The sequence below is a fragment of the Helicoverpa zea genome, chromosome 9 (genome assembly GCF_022581195.2).
Source record: "Helicoverpa zea isolate HzStark_Cry1AcR chromosome 9, ilHelZeax1.1, whole genome shotgun sequence".
NCBI lineage: Eukaryota > Metazoa > Arthropoda > Insecta > Lepidoptera > Noctuidae > Helicoverpa > Helicoverpa zea.
The window spans coordinates 1,989,371-2,008,790 of NC_061460.1; the positions used below are offsets into that span (position 1 = coordinate 1,989,371).

Consider the following 19,420-nt stretch of genomic DNA (forward strand, 5'->3'; position numbering starts at 1 on the left):
GGTCCCGGGTTCGATTCCCGGTTCGGTCGACATTTGTGTGATGAGCATGCTTGTTAACCGTGGTCTGGGTGTTACTATATGTATTTATAAATATGTAGTTATATATGTAGTTTATCAGTTGTGTTAGCACCCGTAACACAAGTTAATTAATAACTTAGCATGGGGCTAACCGACCGTGTGTGAAAAAGGTGTCCCGACATTATTTATTTATTTATTATATGAGCAGCGCTGGAAGATTGAAAGGTTTGTTGGTAAAGTAAAGTATAGAAGATTTTAGATGTTCAGTATGGGTCTTCGGTTGTGTAAAGGGTAAAATGCAGTGAAAGCTCGATACTTGGCTTATTTAGATACCATCTTAATATTTGATCTTTATCTTAAAAACAAAGGTTAAAATCAATAAAAGGTGTTTTAAATTAAAATATATAAAATAGTTAAATACCAAAAAAAACTATTGTTGTAATGTACTACATCTCGTTATTACTTAAATGCAATTATTTCATTAAAATAAATCAAACTGAACTCGGCTGTGTATTATTTGCTGGAATTGATACATAAATAATATTCTTTATATGAAGAGTAATTAATTTAAGCGCTCAAATACACTTCCGTGAAGTAACGTTTACTTATTCATTGAATTGAGCATAAATAATCAAAATCGCTCAATTTAAAATTAATATTAATTCACTATAATTAGTGCACCAATAAACACAATCTTTTACAAACATATTAAACCAAAAATAACATTTTAAAGAATCAATAACAGCCGACTGGTAGCGTGGCCGTAGCTTGCTTTAGTTGTCTGGGCGCCGTAGCGCGGAGCGGACGCCTCTACGAACCCGCGCTACGCCGTAGCACGTGCTACGACACCGATGAAAAAGTGCTCCGGGCCAAAAATGTGATACAAAAAGTACACTCGTGGAAAAAATTGCTCAATTTAATTTTTCTTTTTTTTTCTAAAGTGTGGTGACTTGAATTGTGGTGACCATGGAGTGGACTTTGTTCCTGGTGGCCTGTCTTTTCTACACGGCAGCCGGTAACCCGGCAAAAATGGGTCAGTACAAGTTAATAATTTAGTTTCTGCGCGGTTAGCTTATTGCATAGATTGGCAGTTTGACGGTTGGAACAAAGGAGGAGTTGGGCGGCTTATAAATTATGGTTCGGATGTTTGTCTTGCTTGTATTTCAGTGTGTGCCATTTAATATTCTGTTTCACGGAAACCTATGCGAAGGTTGTTTCGATGCGGTAAACAAATATTGATAACGATTTTTGTTTTTAACTAAATATTACTGCATTTCTAAAATATATCATAATTTGGAAGCTGTACACAATAATAAATAAAAGCAGGTATTTGTAGTAGTATTTAATTGTAATACAATTAATTTTGGTGACCCTTATCCTGGGTCCCTTTTAATCAACGACTGCAAAATAATCGTTTTCTTTTAGGAAAAAAATGAAAGTCTTCTTCGATATCAAATACCAATTGAAAATATTTGTTCCAGGTTAAATAAACTTAAGTATTTTGTTTAATCTACCAGATACAATTATACGTAAATACATATTTACGTCAATAATTTCAGTACTGAATACAATTTCTCAGATGCACTTAGCTGCCTGCTAGAATTCAGTCAGTACTAACACATTTCTCTGAAACAATGCAGCATCGCAATGCCGACATTCATCGTAACCATATTATAAGCACAGATTATGTTGCATTTTCGTCATTTAAATTTATATAATACTAGCTTTTGCCCGCGGCTTCGCTCCCGTCAACTGACTTCTCTACTTTACCCTATTTTTTTTTTCATAAGAACCTTCTCCTGACAATAACAAATACAACAAAAAAAGAATTAGCCAAATTGGTCCAGGCGTTGTTGAGTTATGCGCTTACCAACACATTTTGCGATTCATTTTTATAATATTATAGATAGCCTATGTAGTAATACAAGTGTACATACTAATATTATACTGTGGTGATCAAACTCGTCATAATTTAGTTACTTGTTTATTTACTTAGTGATAAAATAAGGAATATCGCCTAATTATGTATATCCAATGTTATTATCATTTATTTACTGGAAGGAAAACCACGTGGTCGTTTTCTTTCTGATAGAACATTTCTTACGAGGCCTTTTTCTTCGTTTCTTAAATTAATGTTAAAATTATAGACAGGACGCCGACTCCAACATAGTTGGGAAAAGGCTAGGCATATGATGATGAAGGTGAAAGAATCTGAAAGACAAACAGCAGCTAAGTACATAAATATTATAACACTACCATATTTCGAACTACATGTAAAATGTACGATGTTCGCTATTAATAAATCCTTTTAAATTGTGCATAAAAAATGCATACGACCGAGAGTGCATTTGGAACCATTAGTTCCGATATAATATTTTTGGATAAAATCTGTACTTAATGCTTATGGGAAAACTAGACTGCTATATTCAATACGTAATAACCTATTTGATGATATAATTTGAGGTCACTTACCTTGTAACTTGTAATTAGTTGAAAATAAACTTAATTATATTCTAGCAAACACCTGTCAATTCATCACCAACGTGACAGACGTGACGAATTTAATAAACACAACTATAAAATATTGTTACCTAAAATTAGTTGTCATTTTGATACAATTTTCTTGATTGAGTAATCAGAAATGTTTCTTCTAAAACTAAATAGAATAATTTCAAAAGCAGTTTTTGCACACCACAAACTTTTAGCCGGCCGATAGATTGTTTGGGCTCATAAATCACTATGAAGATGAATGGTAGTACGCACATTACAAAGATCAGGTATTTAGACGGTATCAGACCGACTGAAAACTTTGGTTGGAATCGAGATTTTCTTAAAAAAATATAACCTACCACTGACAGTTTAGTCTGCAGTATTCAGACGTCTGCGGTACTCTAAAACTACTAATTACTCAAACTAAATTGAATAATTTCTAAAACAGTTTTCGTATACCTTAACGTATTTAAATTTTGTCCATTCATAATTTCGTTTTCGCAATGAGCTAAGCTTGGATTCATTTTCTTAATTACTCTAGAGATTCAGGTTTATTATTGTTAATACTAAGGTGCTTTCTAAGCGTGAATTAATTTCTAAATCTAGGTATTAATTTTCTAAGCTGTTCTGACTAAGAAATTAACTTTATTTGAAAAAGATTAGCGAGTAATAAATTTTGAGACAAAGCAATTTTGTACAATGTTAGCTCATTAATATTTTGTAACGTGCATTGCTTTATGTTTAATACGTTTTAAGTTCATTTAATAGTAAAATATTAATTTTATATTAACACATTCATAGAATTATCAGAAAAAAAATCAGATATCATTTAAATAAAATTGAATTAATTCGCAATCCTCCAATATCTGTAAAGTTACTCATACTATGAACTCGTAAGCTCTTTGAAATAAAATAAACAAGTTAAAACAAATACACTTATAACGATGTCAAACGTGACGTGTGATGTCAAATTAGTGACAGATAAATGACTTATTTATTCGTCATTAATTTGTTTCACTTTTGTTTTTAACACAAAGAAAAATCCTACTTATATTATAAATGTGAAAGTTTGTGAGAATGTATGGATGTATGTTTGTTATTTAATCACGCAAAAACGGCTGGACCGATTTGATTGAAATTTGGTATGTAGATAGGTGATACCCTGGATTAACACATAGGCTACTTTTTATCAACACACCACGCGGGCGAAGCCGCTGGCGGAAGCTAGTAGTTACATATTTATTTAATTAGCAAAACAAAAGCCAGGGTTACCTACAGCTCATTAAAAGTAATTCTTTTTTCATTATTACTTTTTAATAAAAAAAGTGTGTTTTTGGCGTGAAAGCGAGCAATGTTGAAACATAATTAAACTTCTTGCTTTTTCGTGAAAAATTATTCAAAACTAATTTTGCTGCGAGCAAATTATTAAACAGGGGCTTTAAAAAGTTAACTCGAGTAAATACAATAAGTATAATTATTTTTTTAACTGGTTTTGTTAATATGATACTGAATGGAATTCGGAGTGTTTTGTTTTTAAAGTATGTCACTTTTTTCATTGGTTTACTTATAACGATGACTGTAAAGGTAAGTAGGTCGTGGTGGCCTAGTGGGTAAAGAACCAACTTCTCAAGTATGAGGGCGCGGGTTCGATTCCAGGTCAAGCAAGTACCAATGCAACTTTTCTAAGTTTGTATGTACTTTTTGAGTATATCTTAGACACCAATGACTATGTTTCGGATGGCACGTTAAACTGTAGGTTCCGGCTGTCATTGAACATCCTTGGCAGTCGTTACGGGTAGTCAGAAGGCAGTAAGTCTGAACCCAGTCTTACCATGGTTGCCCGGGTAACTGGGTTGAGGAGGTCAGATAAGCAGTCGCTCCTTGTAAAGCACTGGTACTCAGCTGAATCCGGTTAGACTCTAAGCCGACCCCAACATAGTGGGGAAAAGGCTCGGGAGATGATGATGACTGTAAAGGTAAGCTTTGGCCCTAATTTAATATCTATTAATAAGAGGATTTTTTTGTTTGTTTGTTTGAACTGTAAAAGCTCCGAAACTATTGAACCAATTTGAAAAATTCTTTCGCTATTGGAAAGCTACTCTTTTCCCGAGTAACGTAAATTATGATAAGCCAATATTCTGTTATAAAACTTTCCATTTATTACATGAATATGATCTTGATTTTAATATCGGTATAAAAACATTTGTAATGAAGCTCAGTATAAAGAAAATGAATTTCGAAATTAAGTAGACCTACAATCGTTAGAATGATGGACAGAATACTACAAAGGTCGGTATGTAGCAATTCATACAGACAGACAACCTTTGTTTATTATAAGCATCAATGTCATTCGAGGTTATCAATGTAATATGACCTGTACATAGGTATGTACTCTTGATATAAGAACCCCCGCATACTGCCATATTAAACTACTGACCGATAGACGACCCCATAGTTGCCTGTTTTGTGCATGCTACTAGACCATCAGCCAACTGCTAAAACAATCGGCCGACTTAAAGTTAGCAGTGCTAAAACAATGTCAGTGATTCTTGTTTTTTTTTTTTTGTCTTTATCAAAATACTGCCTGCGAAGCTATTCTTGATATTCATATTTTTAATATTTTAGATTAAATATGTAGTTTATTTCTATGTCTTCATGTTTACAATACACTTTATTAAAATCTTGAGAGCCTTCTTGTTATTTATTCTGTCCCCTTACTCTACTTAATACAGCAACGTCCCCAAACATTTTCAAATTCAAATACCAATCGTAACGATTTCTTTAACATACATCGGAACTCCACTATAGCTCTCGGCGGTCCTATCTCAACAACATTCGAACATACACTGCAATGCACTAGAATTTGTCACTTATATCGCGTCATTTACACTACAAGACAGTGTACGGTCCCCGGGGAGTGTGACGTCACAGGATTCGACTCAAAATGGGTTGGGAGTAACATTTATTGAATGGTACGTGCTTTGGATTGCGTTTGGTTTAACATATTCGTTTGTTCTAGCAATTGGGTCAGAAAATGTGGGATAATTTGACTGCTGTTCTGGAAGACAAAGGAAAACCAAAGATGGAATCTTTTTTATGCGCATTTTAATCAACGAACAGTGATGTATATTGTTACAATCACTACCTAGTCTGATATCATAGTGTATATTAAGATAATTATGAAAGTCTAGTATGTAGACATAAAAACAAAAAAGTAAGCTTAGCGGCATGATGAGGAAAACAGATTTTGTTTTAGAAATCAAGATGTTTTTGTTCATTTTAACACAGTCACATTGTTGTAAAAGATATACACACTTAGAAACTACATATAGGCAACCCAAAAAGTTACGTTAGTACCCGATTGACGATTAAATATCTAAATTCGCCTGTACTTGAAAAGCTGGTGTTTTAGCGACCAGACCACCACGACTGCAACGAAGTCAATACCAAACTTCAGACTAGGAAACCTACCCAAACTCGCACACCAAGTTCAGTACTAAAACAAAAACCCTGTCGCATTTGAAAACAAAAACAAAATCAGTAAAAACTAAAACTAAAAACATTAACCGTACAGCAAAGTTAACCGAGTAACATGTAGTTAGTAAAGGATGATTAACGAGCCGCCAGCGAGCACTATTTTAATCTTTTAACTTAATAGTAATATGTTATTGTTGTAAACTGGCTCGCAATCCTTCATAGTAGCTTTTGTAGAACAGGGTTTTAAGATAATGGTGTGCTGGGCTATTTGTGTAATAGGATGTTGCAGTTTTTTGTAGGTGGTTTAATAAAGTTTAGACTGATTGCGATTAGCTAAAAGCTAATCTTAAGTGCGAGTGGCTAATTAACAGGATCGATCGATCATAAGGTAAAGTGACTCTTAATGAATTCAGAACGTGGACGGGTGACCGTCTTATCATGACGCATTCCTACGGGTTTTGGATAATACAAAAAAAAAAAAAAAAAAAAAAAAAAAAAAAAAAAAAAAAAAAAAAAAAAAAAAAAACACGTTAAATTGGTGGGTCCCGTCGGTCATTTAATACGGTATTTGAACATCTTTGGTATTCGTTACAGGAGCAAGGGATTCTGACAATCGATATCACCGACCGATAGCGGGTGGCCCGGGTCTCTGAGTTGGGAAGTTCAAATAGGCACCTGTCGCTACCTGTAAAGGTCTAGTACTCAGTTGCATTCGATTAAGCCTGGAAACCAACCCCAACATAGCTAGGGAAAAGTGCTAGACAGAAGTTCTTCATACACAATTTTTTATCATCCTATTGAACCTCCTTTGTACCCCTTCATATTGAACCTTTATTTTGCAGTTAAGTTACTACACACCGCTTGTTCTAGTAATTGGTTAGTAAGCCGGTGTTCGGAAAGAAGATGTAAACTAAAAACTAAACTACCGACCGGTAACTGTAGCGCAACAAACATTCTACTGACGAAACATAACATCGGTGTTTTCTTTTAATAAAATGCTAGAAGCTTGCTATTTTTAAGTTACCTGTGTAGTTTTATAATATGAAAATATAGAAGGTACTTAAATATTTTTATTTTATAAATTATGTACAGTTCAAAGATTTGCCTATTTGTCGGAGTAAAATTCATTAAATGTCTTTATCGTCATGAAAAAATATTTTAGTAGATAGTATTAGGTAGTCTATTTACCGAGAAAGGCTCGATTTTTTTATTCAGCCGCTGAAAGCAGAATTTTCACGTAACACGGGTGTAATATTGGCGGACACTAGCATCAATTATTTAAAAAAATATCAACAGTAAAATAAGAAATAGATAATACCACGCCACACAACTTACAAAACCACAAACCACCTTAAACCCATACAAACAAACACAGACACAAACAAACAAAATTAACATCAACCTAAAGCTAACTTCGAACATAAATCCTTTGCAACATAACTGTAAGGACGGCGCTGCACCGCGCGCTATAAATCATAGCATAGCAATTATTGTGCGGGCGCAACTGTTAACGCATAAATCTAATGTAAAGTTTGTCTGTGTATCCTTGGGGTGAGATACACAAGTTATTTGTGACCCTCGTTTGTTTTGTGCTTTAGTTAGCTCGATTGATCAAGGTTATAACAAAAAGCATTTGAAGCATTATTTTTTATATAAGTCATCATTATCAGCATTTTATCGTCCCACTGCTGGGCACAGGTCTCTTCTCACACATAGAAGATATGAGCATTAATCACTACCCTTGCTCAATGCGGGATGATTTCAGATTTATTCGAGATGATTTCTTTCACCTTTAATCAGTCATTGGTGTCCAAGATATACTAAAAAATACATACAAACTTAGAAAAGTTGCTTTGATACTTGCCTGACCTGAAATAGAACCCAGATTCATATTTGAGAGGTTGTTTCTTTACTTACCACGGCTTAATACAGGTATTTCCTAAAAATGTTTGAGCCGGCGCTGCACTGCGCGCTATAAATCATCGCATAGCAATTATTGTGCGGGCGCAACTGTTAACGCATAAATCTAATGTAAAGTTGTCTGTGTATCCTTGGGGTGAGATACACAAGTTATTAGTGACCGGCGCTTGTTTTGGGGTTGGTTTAACGGGTCGATTGATCAAGGTTAAGTTTGGCTTGCAGCAGTCGGAAGATTCTAACACACCCCAAGCACCTAAACATATTTTTTTTTTCATTTAACTAATAATGAGAATAAGAAATAAGTTTCTTTGGGAAAGTTGTTTGTAGTCATGGATACCTACAATCACATGTTCGCGCTACTGCTTGATAAGCCCAGTAGTCATCCTAACTAATATTATGAATGTGAAAGTAACTCTGTCTGTCTGTCTGTCTGTCTGTCTGTCTGTCTGTCTGTCTGTCTTTTCTTCACGCCTAAACTACTGAACCGATTTGTGTGAAATTTGGTACAGACATAGTTTGGAACTTGAGAAAGGACATAGGATAGTTTTTATTTCAAAAAAAATATATAAAAATAAAAAATAAAATTTATTACGGACATATAGCGCCATCTATTGGTCAAACCAAAAATATGTCGGAAGTCACTATATCATGCGAACGAAGTCGCGGGCAAAAGCTAGTTTTGAACATAAATAACATTTCATTTAATGTCTCTTGTGCGATAAAAAAATCCCACATATCAATTAAAAACAAAAGCATAGCGTATTCACAGAAGTAATTCCGCATTTAAATAAAGTTATCATCAAGCTACTCTTACAAAACAGTTGAAAACTTCATACATTCAAAGTTTCTAGAAGCATCTATCTTGTGTACATGCTAAAGCCCACATAATACGAAGAATGCGAGGATCCCTCGTTTCATCACGCCATTCTGACTGCGCACTATAATATAATAACAATAATTTTGCTAAAATGCTCTCTGTATACGGCGACAGTTCCAAATCTTACATTAGTACGATTGTGGCGGAATATACGGGCGTGTATTTTGTAGAATTATGCAGCGACAATTTTGCTTTAAGCATATTTATAATTTATTTACTTTACAAAACTTAATTCATCGAACTGATTGAAAACTCGGATTAAAAAACATTTAAAACATCACAGGTAACTTTTAAAAATAATTTCAAAAATTACTGTCTCAGACATTAGGGCCGATTTTTCGATGTTTAGTTAACTTCTATCTGAGGAATATAAATAGCGGATTGGCATATTTTCTATACAAAAGCTGTCAAAACGACAAACATATTTTTCAGATGAAAATGGTCTTGCGATTGAAATATAGGCCCATGGTCAGATAAATAAAAACACACCTTTCAGTATCAAGCATTAGAATTCCACCAAAAAAAAAATTACATAGAAGATAGATGCCTAATATCCCCCCGTTTCGCGGTAACAAAGCATTCGCTAACCTGTATGTTTCCATAGAAACAGTGTAACAAGGAAGCGCGACTACGTCCGTTCCCCTCCGCCGTGTATTTTCATTGTTTCCCACCTATTGTTTGACATCTGACTGAAATGTTCTCATGTAATTTGGTATAATAACATTTGCCGACACGACTCTGCATAATTGACTATGTACGTATATATTAAAGCATTTATTTACATAATGCGTGTACATAAAGTAAGTTGAGCTGAAGTAAGGATGATTTAACTGCCAGCGTTCTATTTAAGTCGCGAAATTTCGCCAAAATATGAAATGTTAATACGACCATTCTATCTTCGTAAAATGTTCAACGCGGAGGAATCATGCATGTGTGCTTCTTTTGTTTCGTGATACCCTGGTACTACTCTGATGAATATATTTTGATTGAGAGCATTATATTTTAAGCTCGTATGAAATTTTTACACTAAAAATTAAAAGTGAAAAACTTTTGCTTTAACGCTGTCATTATGAAACGGTGTACTCTAAACTATGAGGTGAGATTTGACCATTGTTTGAACCACGTTTGAAGGCTGATCAGAAACATAGTTAAGTGGGATTTTTACACATAATAATAGCTTTTAAGATTGCTTTCACATTAGTCGATTTTATCGGGCGTATAATATGCTTGGTTTATATCTCCGGGCGACTAATTCCGTGCTGCAAAAATCCGTCGCGAACCAAGTGGCACCGTTCGGAAAACCGAGCGGAAAATCTGCTGGTTTGAAGCTTTTGAAAATGTAAATGTAACTTAGCAATAATACTCCAAGCTAGCTATCTTCCATTAGGAAGTGTGGCTAATATAGCATAACGCATTACTATCTCGGTTCCGAGTGGAGCGATGTGGTGGCTAATGTGTTACAGTCACGCTTACAGACGTGTAGGAGGGGAATATTGTCACAAGTAACTTTTGGTAGCATAAGTTAAGTGACAGAAGGTTAGGTTTATTATAACCACGGAATTATAAGGTTTTGTGCCAATCAAAAATCAAATAAAAAAAAAAATCTAAAATCATTTATTCAAACTTGGCTGCAAGACAGCACTTTTTAAACGTCAGGAATTTACAATAGACAGCCCCCAAAACGCCCACCCTTCACCGCATCCTATGTGTTTTTGCCAGCAATGAGAATGAAACTAGAGGTTTACCTACTGATGCATTCAACATTATTTTTATTTGATATACTTACTATGTATTTCATGCGGTTTCTTCTACATACTGAGGAATCTGAATGCTTATAGCTATAAGAGTTTTCTGAAAAACAATTTTAAGCTAAAGTGCATTTAAATCAGGCTAGCCATTTTCCTAGATCAGCGTAGCAAATACCTTAACACACGCACACATTTTTGTATTTTTCTTGGCTTGTTGGTTCATGTTTAACTTTATTTAAACTTTTTAAATAGCAACAATATTTTCACAAATGTTTACATTGTAATCCACGAGGTAAAATCTCGTCAAAAATTTAAAACTTTTTTATCCACACAAGGAAACAGGATAACACTTACAAAAAATAAAGTAATTTAAACCAATTACGAGTCCTTCAAACAAAATTGATTGCAAAGGTTTCTAATGATTCCAAAATCTACCTTAGAATGGACATCGCGAAACACTTGAAGTGGATTAATGGATTCCAACTGACAGAATGGAATTTCAATTACCATTACCATTACCAATCAATGGAAAGCCGGAAAATCTTGTGAGGCTTTCGGGCTTAATAATACAAGAGGAAAGCTTAAAATTTTGTGAGTGAAAATACTTCGCTTTTGATTTATGTTTACGCATATTTTTATACTTAGACCTTTTTCCTTAAAATTTACTTTACTAGGCGTTTACACAACAACAGTAATTTCAGCAATTTTTTTTTTTTTTATTTATTTTTTTTTTTTATTTATTGCTTAGAAGGTACATTTTACATTATAAAAAATATAAAATGTCCAACAAAACTGTATACACAGTTTATCTGTTAATTGTCTCAGTTATAATCGCATTTCGAAGTAACTTTTTCCTGTATCAAGGTAGTTACCAGCTCTAAAAAGTTGGTTGTCTCCATCTTCAATTACCATTCTCAGTGCCAAAATATTTATTTATGAATCGCTGACTTTGCGTAAAAATAAATCGAGCATACTCAATTGTTTGTAATTTCCTTTATGTTCGTCTGTTTCAAAAATATTTATAATTGAAGGCGCTTTCATCAAAATAAATGAACCTACTGCATTCACCTGACATACATGATACATACAAGTTGTATGATTTAACATCTCGTAACGAGCCTCATTGATGCGGAATGCAGGCTTTTTTCATATAAAACATCTTGTATGAAATGTTTTTTGACGACTGTACACAATTTGAAGCTTTTCTGTTAATATTACGGTACGTTTTGTATGGTTTGTTAAGGCTTATTCACGTATTTTGGTAAAGTATAATATTTTGAGTAATAATAAGCCCGTAAAAGTTATATATTACTGTGTAGTTTTCACTTCATAGACTAACTACCTCTCTTTATCCCCATCTATTACTTGGCGGAGCATATGTTCTTCTTTCATACCTTATTATCTAACGTCATCTTTCAAGTAACATTCTTTGCAGTCACATCGTCTTTCACACAATCCATCTATCGTTGCCTTGTTCGTCTTCTTAATGTGTGTCCATCCCCATTCAGCTTAACCCCTTCCTCACACACAACGTATTCCCCAACCATAGCAGCAGGGTACTTAGAAAACTTAAAAAAAAAAACAGGCAGAAGTTAATAACATACCATTGTACACAACTAGTTAAAACATTCGTGTAATCGTATTAATAAATATGTAATAAGCAGGAGTTGAGAACTTGGGTGACCTTGCTGAATTTTATACGCGTGCTCTCAATTTTAGGCTCAGTACGCCCGAGTTGGTTTACATTAACAACTTTGTGGTTATAAATGGAGTTGATAAAGCATTTATACCGTACTTTCATAATCTCACTGTATGTTTGTTGACTAAGGCTCAAGTTCATGGACAATACAACACGAGTTTTCTTAACAAAACTGTTCATTTCATCACGTCCAATTTTAAAAGAAAACTTTAACGAATGTTTTGTGCAGTTTGACAGCCGTTTTTACACGCTTTTTATTAAGGGAAAATATCATTTTTTGTACCGACTGACATTACTGTTAACTACACCAAGAAACGGTCAGACCATAAATTTTTTCATTAACAATTTAAACACCAGGCCTGAAACACGAAAAAACACACATCCTCGCATATTTTAACTAGCAACCCAACATAAAACTTTTCTCTACAACTACACACAAGTGCAGCTCACGAAAACTGAAAAATGCACGACTATAAACAACGTAAATTGTATTTATACCTCGTCCTATTATAATTTAAGTACGAACTTTACAACCTAGCAATTTTGGCGAAACTCTTTTTATTAAAATGTAAATTAAGCGAACATTGTGAAGGTTGTTCACCTCTTCATAAATATAAAATACGATATTATATGTAGGTATTTTGGTAGCAGGTGAATTTTGTTTTAATATACTTTTGTCTCTTGGTACATATTAAGCATAAATACTGTACATGAAATTACTGTTTTAAGTCCAAATATGGCAAAAAATGGATGGCTTAATTTTTCATCTTGTCGAATGTAACGTAGCTAACCACAAATTATTTTTCATTAGCTGTAATTAAAGGTATATGACCGTATATAGACTCAATACTGAAATAATTTTTCTCAGTATTTTATAACAACCATTCTCTGCCCTAAATACTCTGACCAGACCACTGAGTCAAAAGCAAAACAAAATCAAAACAAATCACGACACCTAAGAGGTTTCACAAAAAGAGTCCAGATTCACAAAAAAACCATAAGGAAAACGCACCTAATCCGATAACGTCAAATCTCACTAGCCTTCAGCCTTGTTATTTGTCACGGGGAAAGCAGGGACAAATCAAGGAATGTTTATCTGTCACTCGCACGGAGAACAAAATGACTAGCGGAGGTGCCGTAACGGAAAATCTCCTAAGAAAGCAGCGCGCTAAAATGCCGGTGAGCGGGGGATTAGGAACGTTACTGTCTTCGGCTTTATACGCCTTCTCTGCCAAAAATCGTTGATAGATGTCTCAAAGAACAAGAACGCTTCGTTAATTCACTCGAAAGTAATCGTTTTGGTCAAGCCCACCGTACGAATTTGACCTAGAAGGCGCCAGGCGCTCCTGCATTATGGCACCTCCGTTTATTTTTCCTTACTCCGTAGATGCGTATATTTTTCGCGCGCTCCTTGCGTGAACTGAGCGTGACCTGTGTGCTGATGGACAAAGACTAAGTTGGTAGACGTGACGGTTATTAAATCTGTGATTAAAGCTTACTTCTGAAGCTTGACGCTGGCTACTGATGTTTGACAGGTTTTTTGTTAAGCTTTGAGCAAAAGATGTTTTTGGTGAACGTGTTGTTGAAGATTTTTTAGAGGGTGTGTCACCATGGCTAGGGACTTAAGTTATGTAATAATGGTTTTTGTATTTTGTTGGAACCTCAGTTTTAGCTTTGCAGGGTTACAGCTAATCTTCTAGTAGGAAAGCTAAGCTATTAGGACTTATACACAGAAATGACTTTCAAAATTATTTCAGCAATTAGGAATAAACCTACGTTCCCTAGTTATTTCTTTCCCTATTATTAAAACATGACCCCCTTAACGGACATCGCACCATTATCCAATAACCACATCAATATCCCTCTACAATCAAGTATCCCATCTGTTTATAACTTACTCTATGCCTCCGTACGAAAGCGTCAATCATCGCCGGTCCTTGCTCCTTGTAACACGTCATGAATTTTGATGTGCTCCTAATTTATTTAACTTTTCTGTAATGTTTTGCGGACATAAGTCACTTCTGCATGCTGGGCGTGACGTCACGCCGATGTGCTTTTGTTTTTGGTAGCAGTTGCTTTAAATGGGTTATACTTGTATGTGATGCGAAACATTAAAAGGCCATGATGTCATTTGTTTTGGTTCACATAGAACAGTGAGAGGAATGTATAATGGGTGTTATACTCTTGATTTAGCTGTCTTATATTTTTTTGTCCAAGAAATCTATTTCAGACACCTGAATTCAAAACATCCTAAATCAACAAAGTAAGTTTTCAGTATATTACAGCCATCCTAACTTTCATCAGCGGCTTCACACGAGTTCTTAAAGAACCACTTCATACACTTGTTCCTCGATAAAAGGGCTATCTGACATTCTCTATTTCTCAAATTGGACCAGGAATTCCTGAGATTAGCACTTTCAAGCAGAAAACGGCTTCATTCAGTAAAAAATATGCTGTTTTAAGAAGATCCTAAGCCGCGCATATTCTTTACGGAAATACCATCCTTTTCCAGCTTTCCATTTATATATACACTTTATGTAAAAGCTAAAACCGATTGAATTTTAGTCACGCAATACCACTCAATCCCAAAAGACTGACTGATGATTGTTCCTCCATGATTCACGCCATATACTGCACTATTCACTAATCGCTAGTCAGTCAGCTTTTGCGCAGTAATTTCAGCGTATCATTCAAGCCTAATAATAGGATCCCAAGTGGCAGATGGATTGGGATTGAAATTTTGAATTAGGATGACCGCACGGGAACGTTATTTTGGTATTTGATATTTTGGGTCATAATTTTCGTGGTAGAATATTAGGTCTGGTTTTTAAAATAGGGTCGGTGTAGGTCTGCCTAGTTCAACCTAATTCTGTCAAAAAGTGGACCTCGATATCAAACCTAATTATTAACCTAATAATTTTGTGTCAATTCTGGTAAGTCCACTTTCAGAGAAGATTTTTCTTGTCAAAGTGTATCAAACAACAAAATGTCACGTATTATAAAATACCAAGCATTGGGCCAACAGTTTTACTTATCGTCCAAGGTGCATGGGCTTTCGCTACGGTAAAGAAAACGATCTTATACACTATCAATATTATAAACCTTGCTGATCTATCAATCCCCACATTTACCGCATACGCATAGGAATAGGAACACGAACCTTTTAAACGAACGATAGACACTACATAAATAAAGACGTTACAATACAAGTTCAATAATGAAGAACAAAAAAAAAGCAGCTAAGTGTGAGTTACATTCGTGCACCAAGGGTTCCGTACCATGGTATCTATACACCGGTCAAAAAAATCACGTTTTGTTGTATAGGAACCCCTTAAATACTTATTTTATTCTAGTTTACAGTACTTTTTGCTATAGCGCTAATAACAATAATTACATAATCTGTGAAAATGTCAACTGTCTAACTATGACGGTTCAAAAGATACAGCCTGTTGACTGAAATCCGGACGCATACCAAAATCTCAGTAATGTGGACCAATTTTTCGTTTTGGATACGGAACCCTAAAAAGCAACGTTCTTACTAACACAGAAAGTAGCTGTAGACAACTAATAGGGTAGTTCTACGATATCGCTACCAGTCTACATCTATATAGACAGAGAATGTATATACAGGTCGCGTTGTGTCGATTGAAACATTATGCTAAATAGATTAGGTAGCTATGTCACGCGACTTGGTGTTACTTGAAATAAAATGGCGGGATGTTGGTATTTTGATTCGTTTGTTATACGTTGAGATATTTTGATTTATTTTGTAAGATTTGAATGCAGAACAATTGTTGCAATGTTATTTTCACATCAGCGGATTCCGCTCGGTTTTTTTACGCGCGACACATTAATTGCGAGAAACTTATCGCGCGGTTCACGTATCGTCGTTTGCGTATCGCTCAGTTTTTCAAAGCTGAAAGCACGTACGTGTCTAAATGTGCTATAAATTATAGAACCACCGTTGAAAAAAAAATCGTTAGAGTCGGTTATAAGTAGGCAACTTATACAAGATAAATATTGTTTAATTTAGGTTCTACAAATAAACAACAAACAACGATTAAAACAAAACTCCTTTAAAATTATCCCCTGCTGTCTAATAAAGGTATTTTCCACCCACATATTTATGCACACACAAAAGTATTACAATACAAACATTGAAACAACCCTTCAACAGCGATTTCTTCAACGTTATTGGTCCCAAGACGGTCGTAATGCTGGTACTTTGTACCCTGATGCATTGTGAGGGTTATACGTCACTTTGTAATAAATTACAATGCGTAGTAATAAATATACATTATATAGTACCTACTGATATATTATGTACATACATATTTGTGTTGTTTCCTGTTTACTGGTAGTAAATAAAAATATTTTAAAACTAACGCAGTGCCTCGTATTTAGATTTTCAGCTAGAAAAAGAAATAAAACATTCCTGATTTTGACCTGAACTCCTCAAATCAAATTAACTAAAAGACACAACACAAGTCTGTACCAAGAACTGAAAAACTACATAATAGTTCTTTCCCTTTTTTTGAGGAGGAAAATTCTCAGACGACCCTTCCCGCTGTGGGTGCAGCGAAAGGGACTGTCAGACTTACCTACTGATTTAAAACGTACCTTTGTTCCTTCTGGAACCCCTTATATACCAGGCGCGCGGTAATTCTTTCGAACCATCCTGCGGTTAGCAGTTACCCTAAAATCAATAAATAAAATTAAATTATAAATTTAAAAAAACCCCCGACCCAAAAAAAGTACGCAATTAGTATGACAAAAGGTTAAAAACGCTAAACCCTATAAAAAGCAAAAAATAACTTTTAACACTACGTAAGTACCAACTAAAGCATGTCAGACTAAACTAAATTTTGTCGTGTCGGGGGACCGCTCTAATTTATTAGCCTAACGTTAGAAGTAATTAAGTATATACTACTTATAACTGTGTATATAATTTTGTTTTATACGAATGTTGTAATTAGGTAGGTATCATTTGATTTATGTAAGTGTTTTTGAAGGTAAAAAGCGGTCCCCCGACACGTCAAAATTTAGTTTAGTCTGACATGCTTTAGTTGGTACTTACGTAGTGTTAAAAGTTATTTTTTGCTTTTTATAGGGTTTAGCGTTTTTAACCTTTTGTCATACTAATTGCGTACTTTTTTTGGGTCGGGGGTTTTTTTAAATTTATAATTTAATTTTATTTCATGCTTTTTGAAGGAGCTCCTTAATTTTTTCTTCTTTCAGTTAATTTCTTTTATTTTAAGATGGGGTCGCTCTATGCGATCTCGGACAAAGGATGCTGTTTAACAATCCTCATAACATACTGGCTCTGGGAGAATTGCACAGATTGAGGAAACATAAACCTTTGGTCATTCTAGATTTTCAGCGAAGATATAAATCGGTTTATCCGTTTCATTCCGGCATTCCAGGGTTTCATCCGCCACATCCCATTTCCAGTATCAGGTTCTCGTCAATTGAAGAGAACTAGTCAAGACAAATTCAACGAGCCCAAACTCGATGGGTTTACTAAAAGGCAGTTCAGGGTTACGTCTCCTACCTTCGTGCCCTAAGAGCAGACCAGCTCGGTGGTTCCAGAAGACATTAGTGTTTCAAATTTCAGATCCCACACATGCTTGCAAGTAAACTGAGCGTGTAACATTCTTCTCACACCTAACAAACGAGCTGATGACCTTGAAGACCTGAACCGATTTCCACCAAACATAGCTAAGAACACTCCCGAATGACACTCCTTTTAAACAAAAAAAACCGCATTACAATCGGATCATCCGTTTGGGAGCTACGATGCCACATACACACACACACACACACACACACACACACACACACACACAGACACGTCAAACTTATAACACCCCGTCGTTTTTGCGTCGGGGGTTAAAAAGCTTTCAATTCAGACATAGACAAGACTGTCATTTGTTTTCGGTGTCATTATATAAAGCGGATATTTCGATTTATTCCATCACAAGCTTGTATGAAAATGAGTACAAATAGCGAGCATCCTGTATATCGACGGCAGCGCAGAACAATTTATCACGCGCAGACATCGCCCTGTGTAATCCTTCGGGGACAAATAAGACTACTACAAATTGTAGTTGAAAGATTTCTTCTGGCTGATAACTGATATCTTTTGTTGGAATTTGTCTGTCTGTCTGTGTGCGATAAATTCGAAAACTACTAAATGGATTTTGCGTTCTGTTATTTAGGATATAAGAAAGTTTGTAAGGGAAACTTACAAATCATTATGATTTATACTGTCTTATAATCATCACGAGTTCTTCCGGGTTTTAGAAGGCACGATAAAGTGTTAGGTCCCGGCCTGGATGTCATTTTAACATCTTTGGCAGTCGAAGAGTAATCAGAAGCCTGAAAGTATGACAACCAGTCTTACCTAGGGATTGCCCAGTAACTAGATTGAGGAGGTCAGATAGGCAGCCGCTTCTTTAAAAACACTGCATCTGGTGAGACTAGATGCCGATCCCAACATAGTTGACCCCAACTTCATTCATTTCTTATTCAGTTTCAATACTTTATTCGATAAGTTTTATTATGTAACTATTTTTAATCCCTTAATAAATAAAGAATCGGATAGATCTTAAGATCTTTTTTTTGTCCTAGGTCATTCCAATATAAAAGGTCAACAAAACAATATTAGAACCAACACTAGGTGTGACCTACAGGTCATACGGTACCAAACAATTTATCTCAAGGAGACATTGACACTCTTATGACTCACTAGAGACTAATAAAACCATTGAGTAGTCCACTGAAGGGATTTAACGATAGATTTATTGTTTTGCTTTCAATTGAGCTGTTAATACTTTGTTTAATTCATGGGCGTTTCTTTTTGTTGAGGTTTTTTGTTCATGTGTAGTTGAACAAGGTTTTTTTTTGTATTTTTATGCAGTAACTGTTTAGTATGTTTTTTAGCACTGTCTTAATTATAGTGGAAACTTTGGTTGGTTTGTGTTAAGTGTAGTTAACTAGCTTCCGTCAGCAGTTACACCTACGTCAAGCACGAGAGAATTACTTCTCGGTCGTGGATAAAAAGTAGCATATTGTAGCTCAAACTCAAACTCAAAATATTTATTTGCATTTTAAGGTTGTACAGTTGTTAAATACGCATAAAATAAGTTCAGCTTAACGGCCTTCTATCAAAAATTAAAAAATCCGTAGATT

General features: G+C 34.9%; 1 protein-coding gene across 1 annotated transcript in view; it reads left to right on the forward strand.

Moving 5' to 3' along the window:
• The first annotated feature begins 825 nt into the window (after positions 1–825).
• Positions 826–19,420, forward strand: part of LOC124632961 — a 118,134-nt gene continuing 99,539 nt past the window's right edge. Inside the window, exon 1 of the mRNA XM_047168001.1 lies at positions 826–1,051. Coding sequence (XP_047023957.1) covers positions 985–1,051 — 67 coding nt within the window. The 5' untranslated portion in view covers positions 826–984. The remainder of the gene's footprint in view (positions 1,052–19,420) is intronic.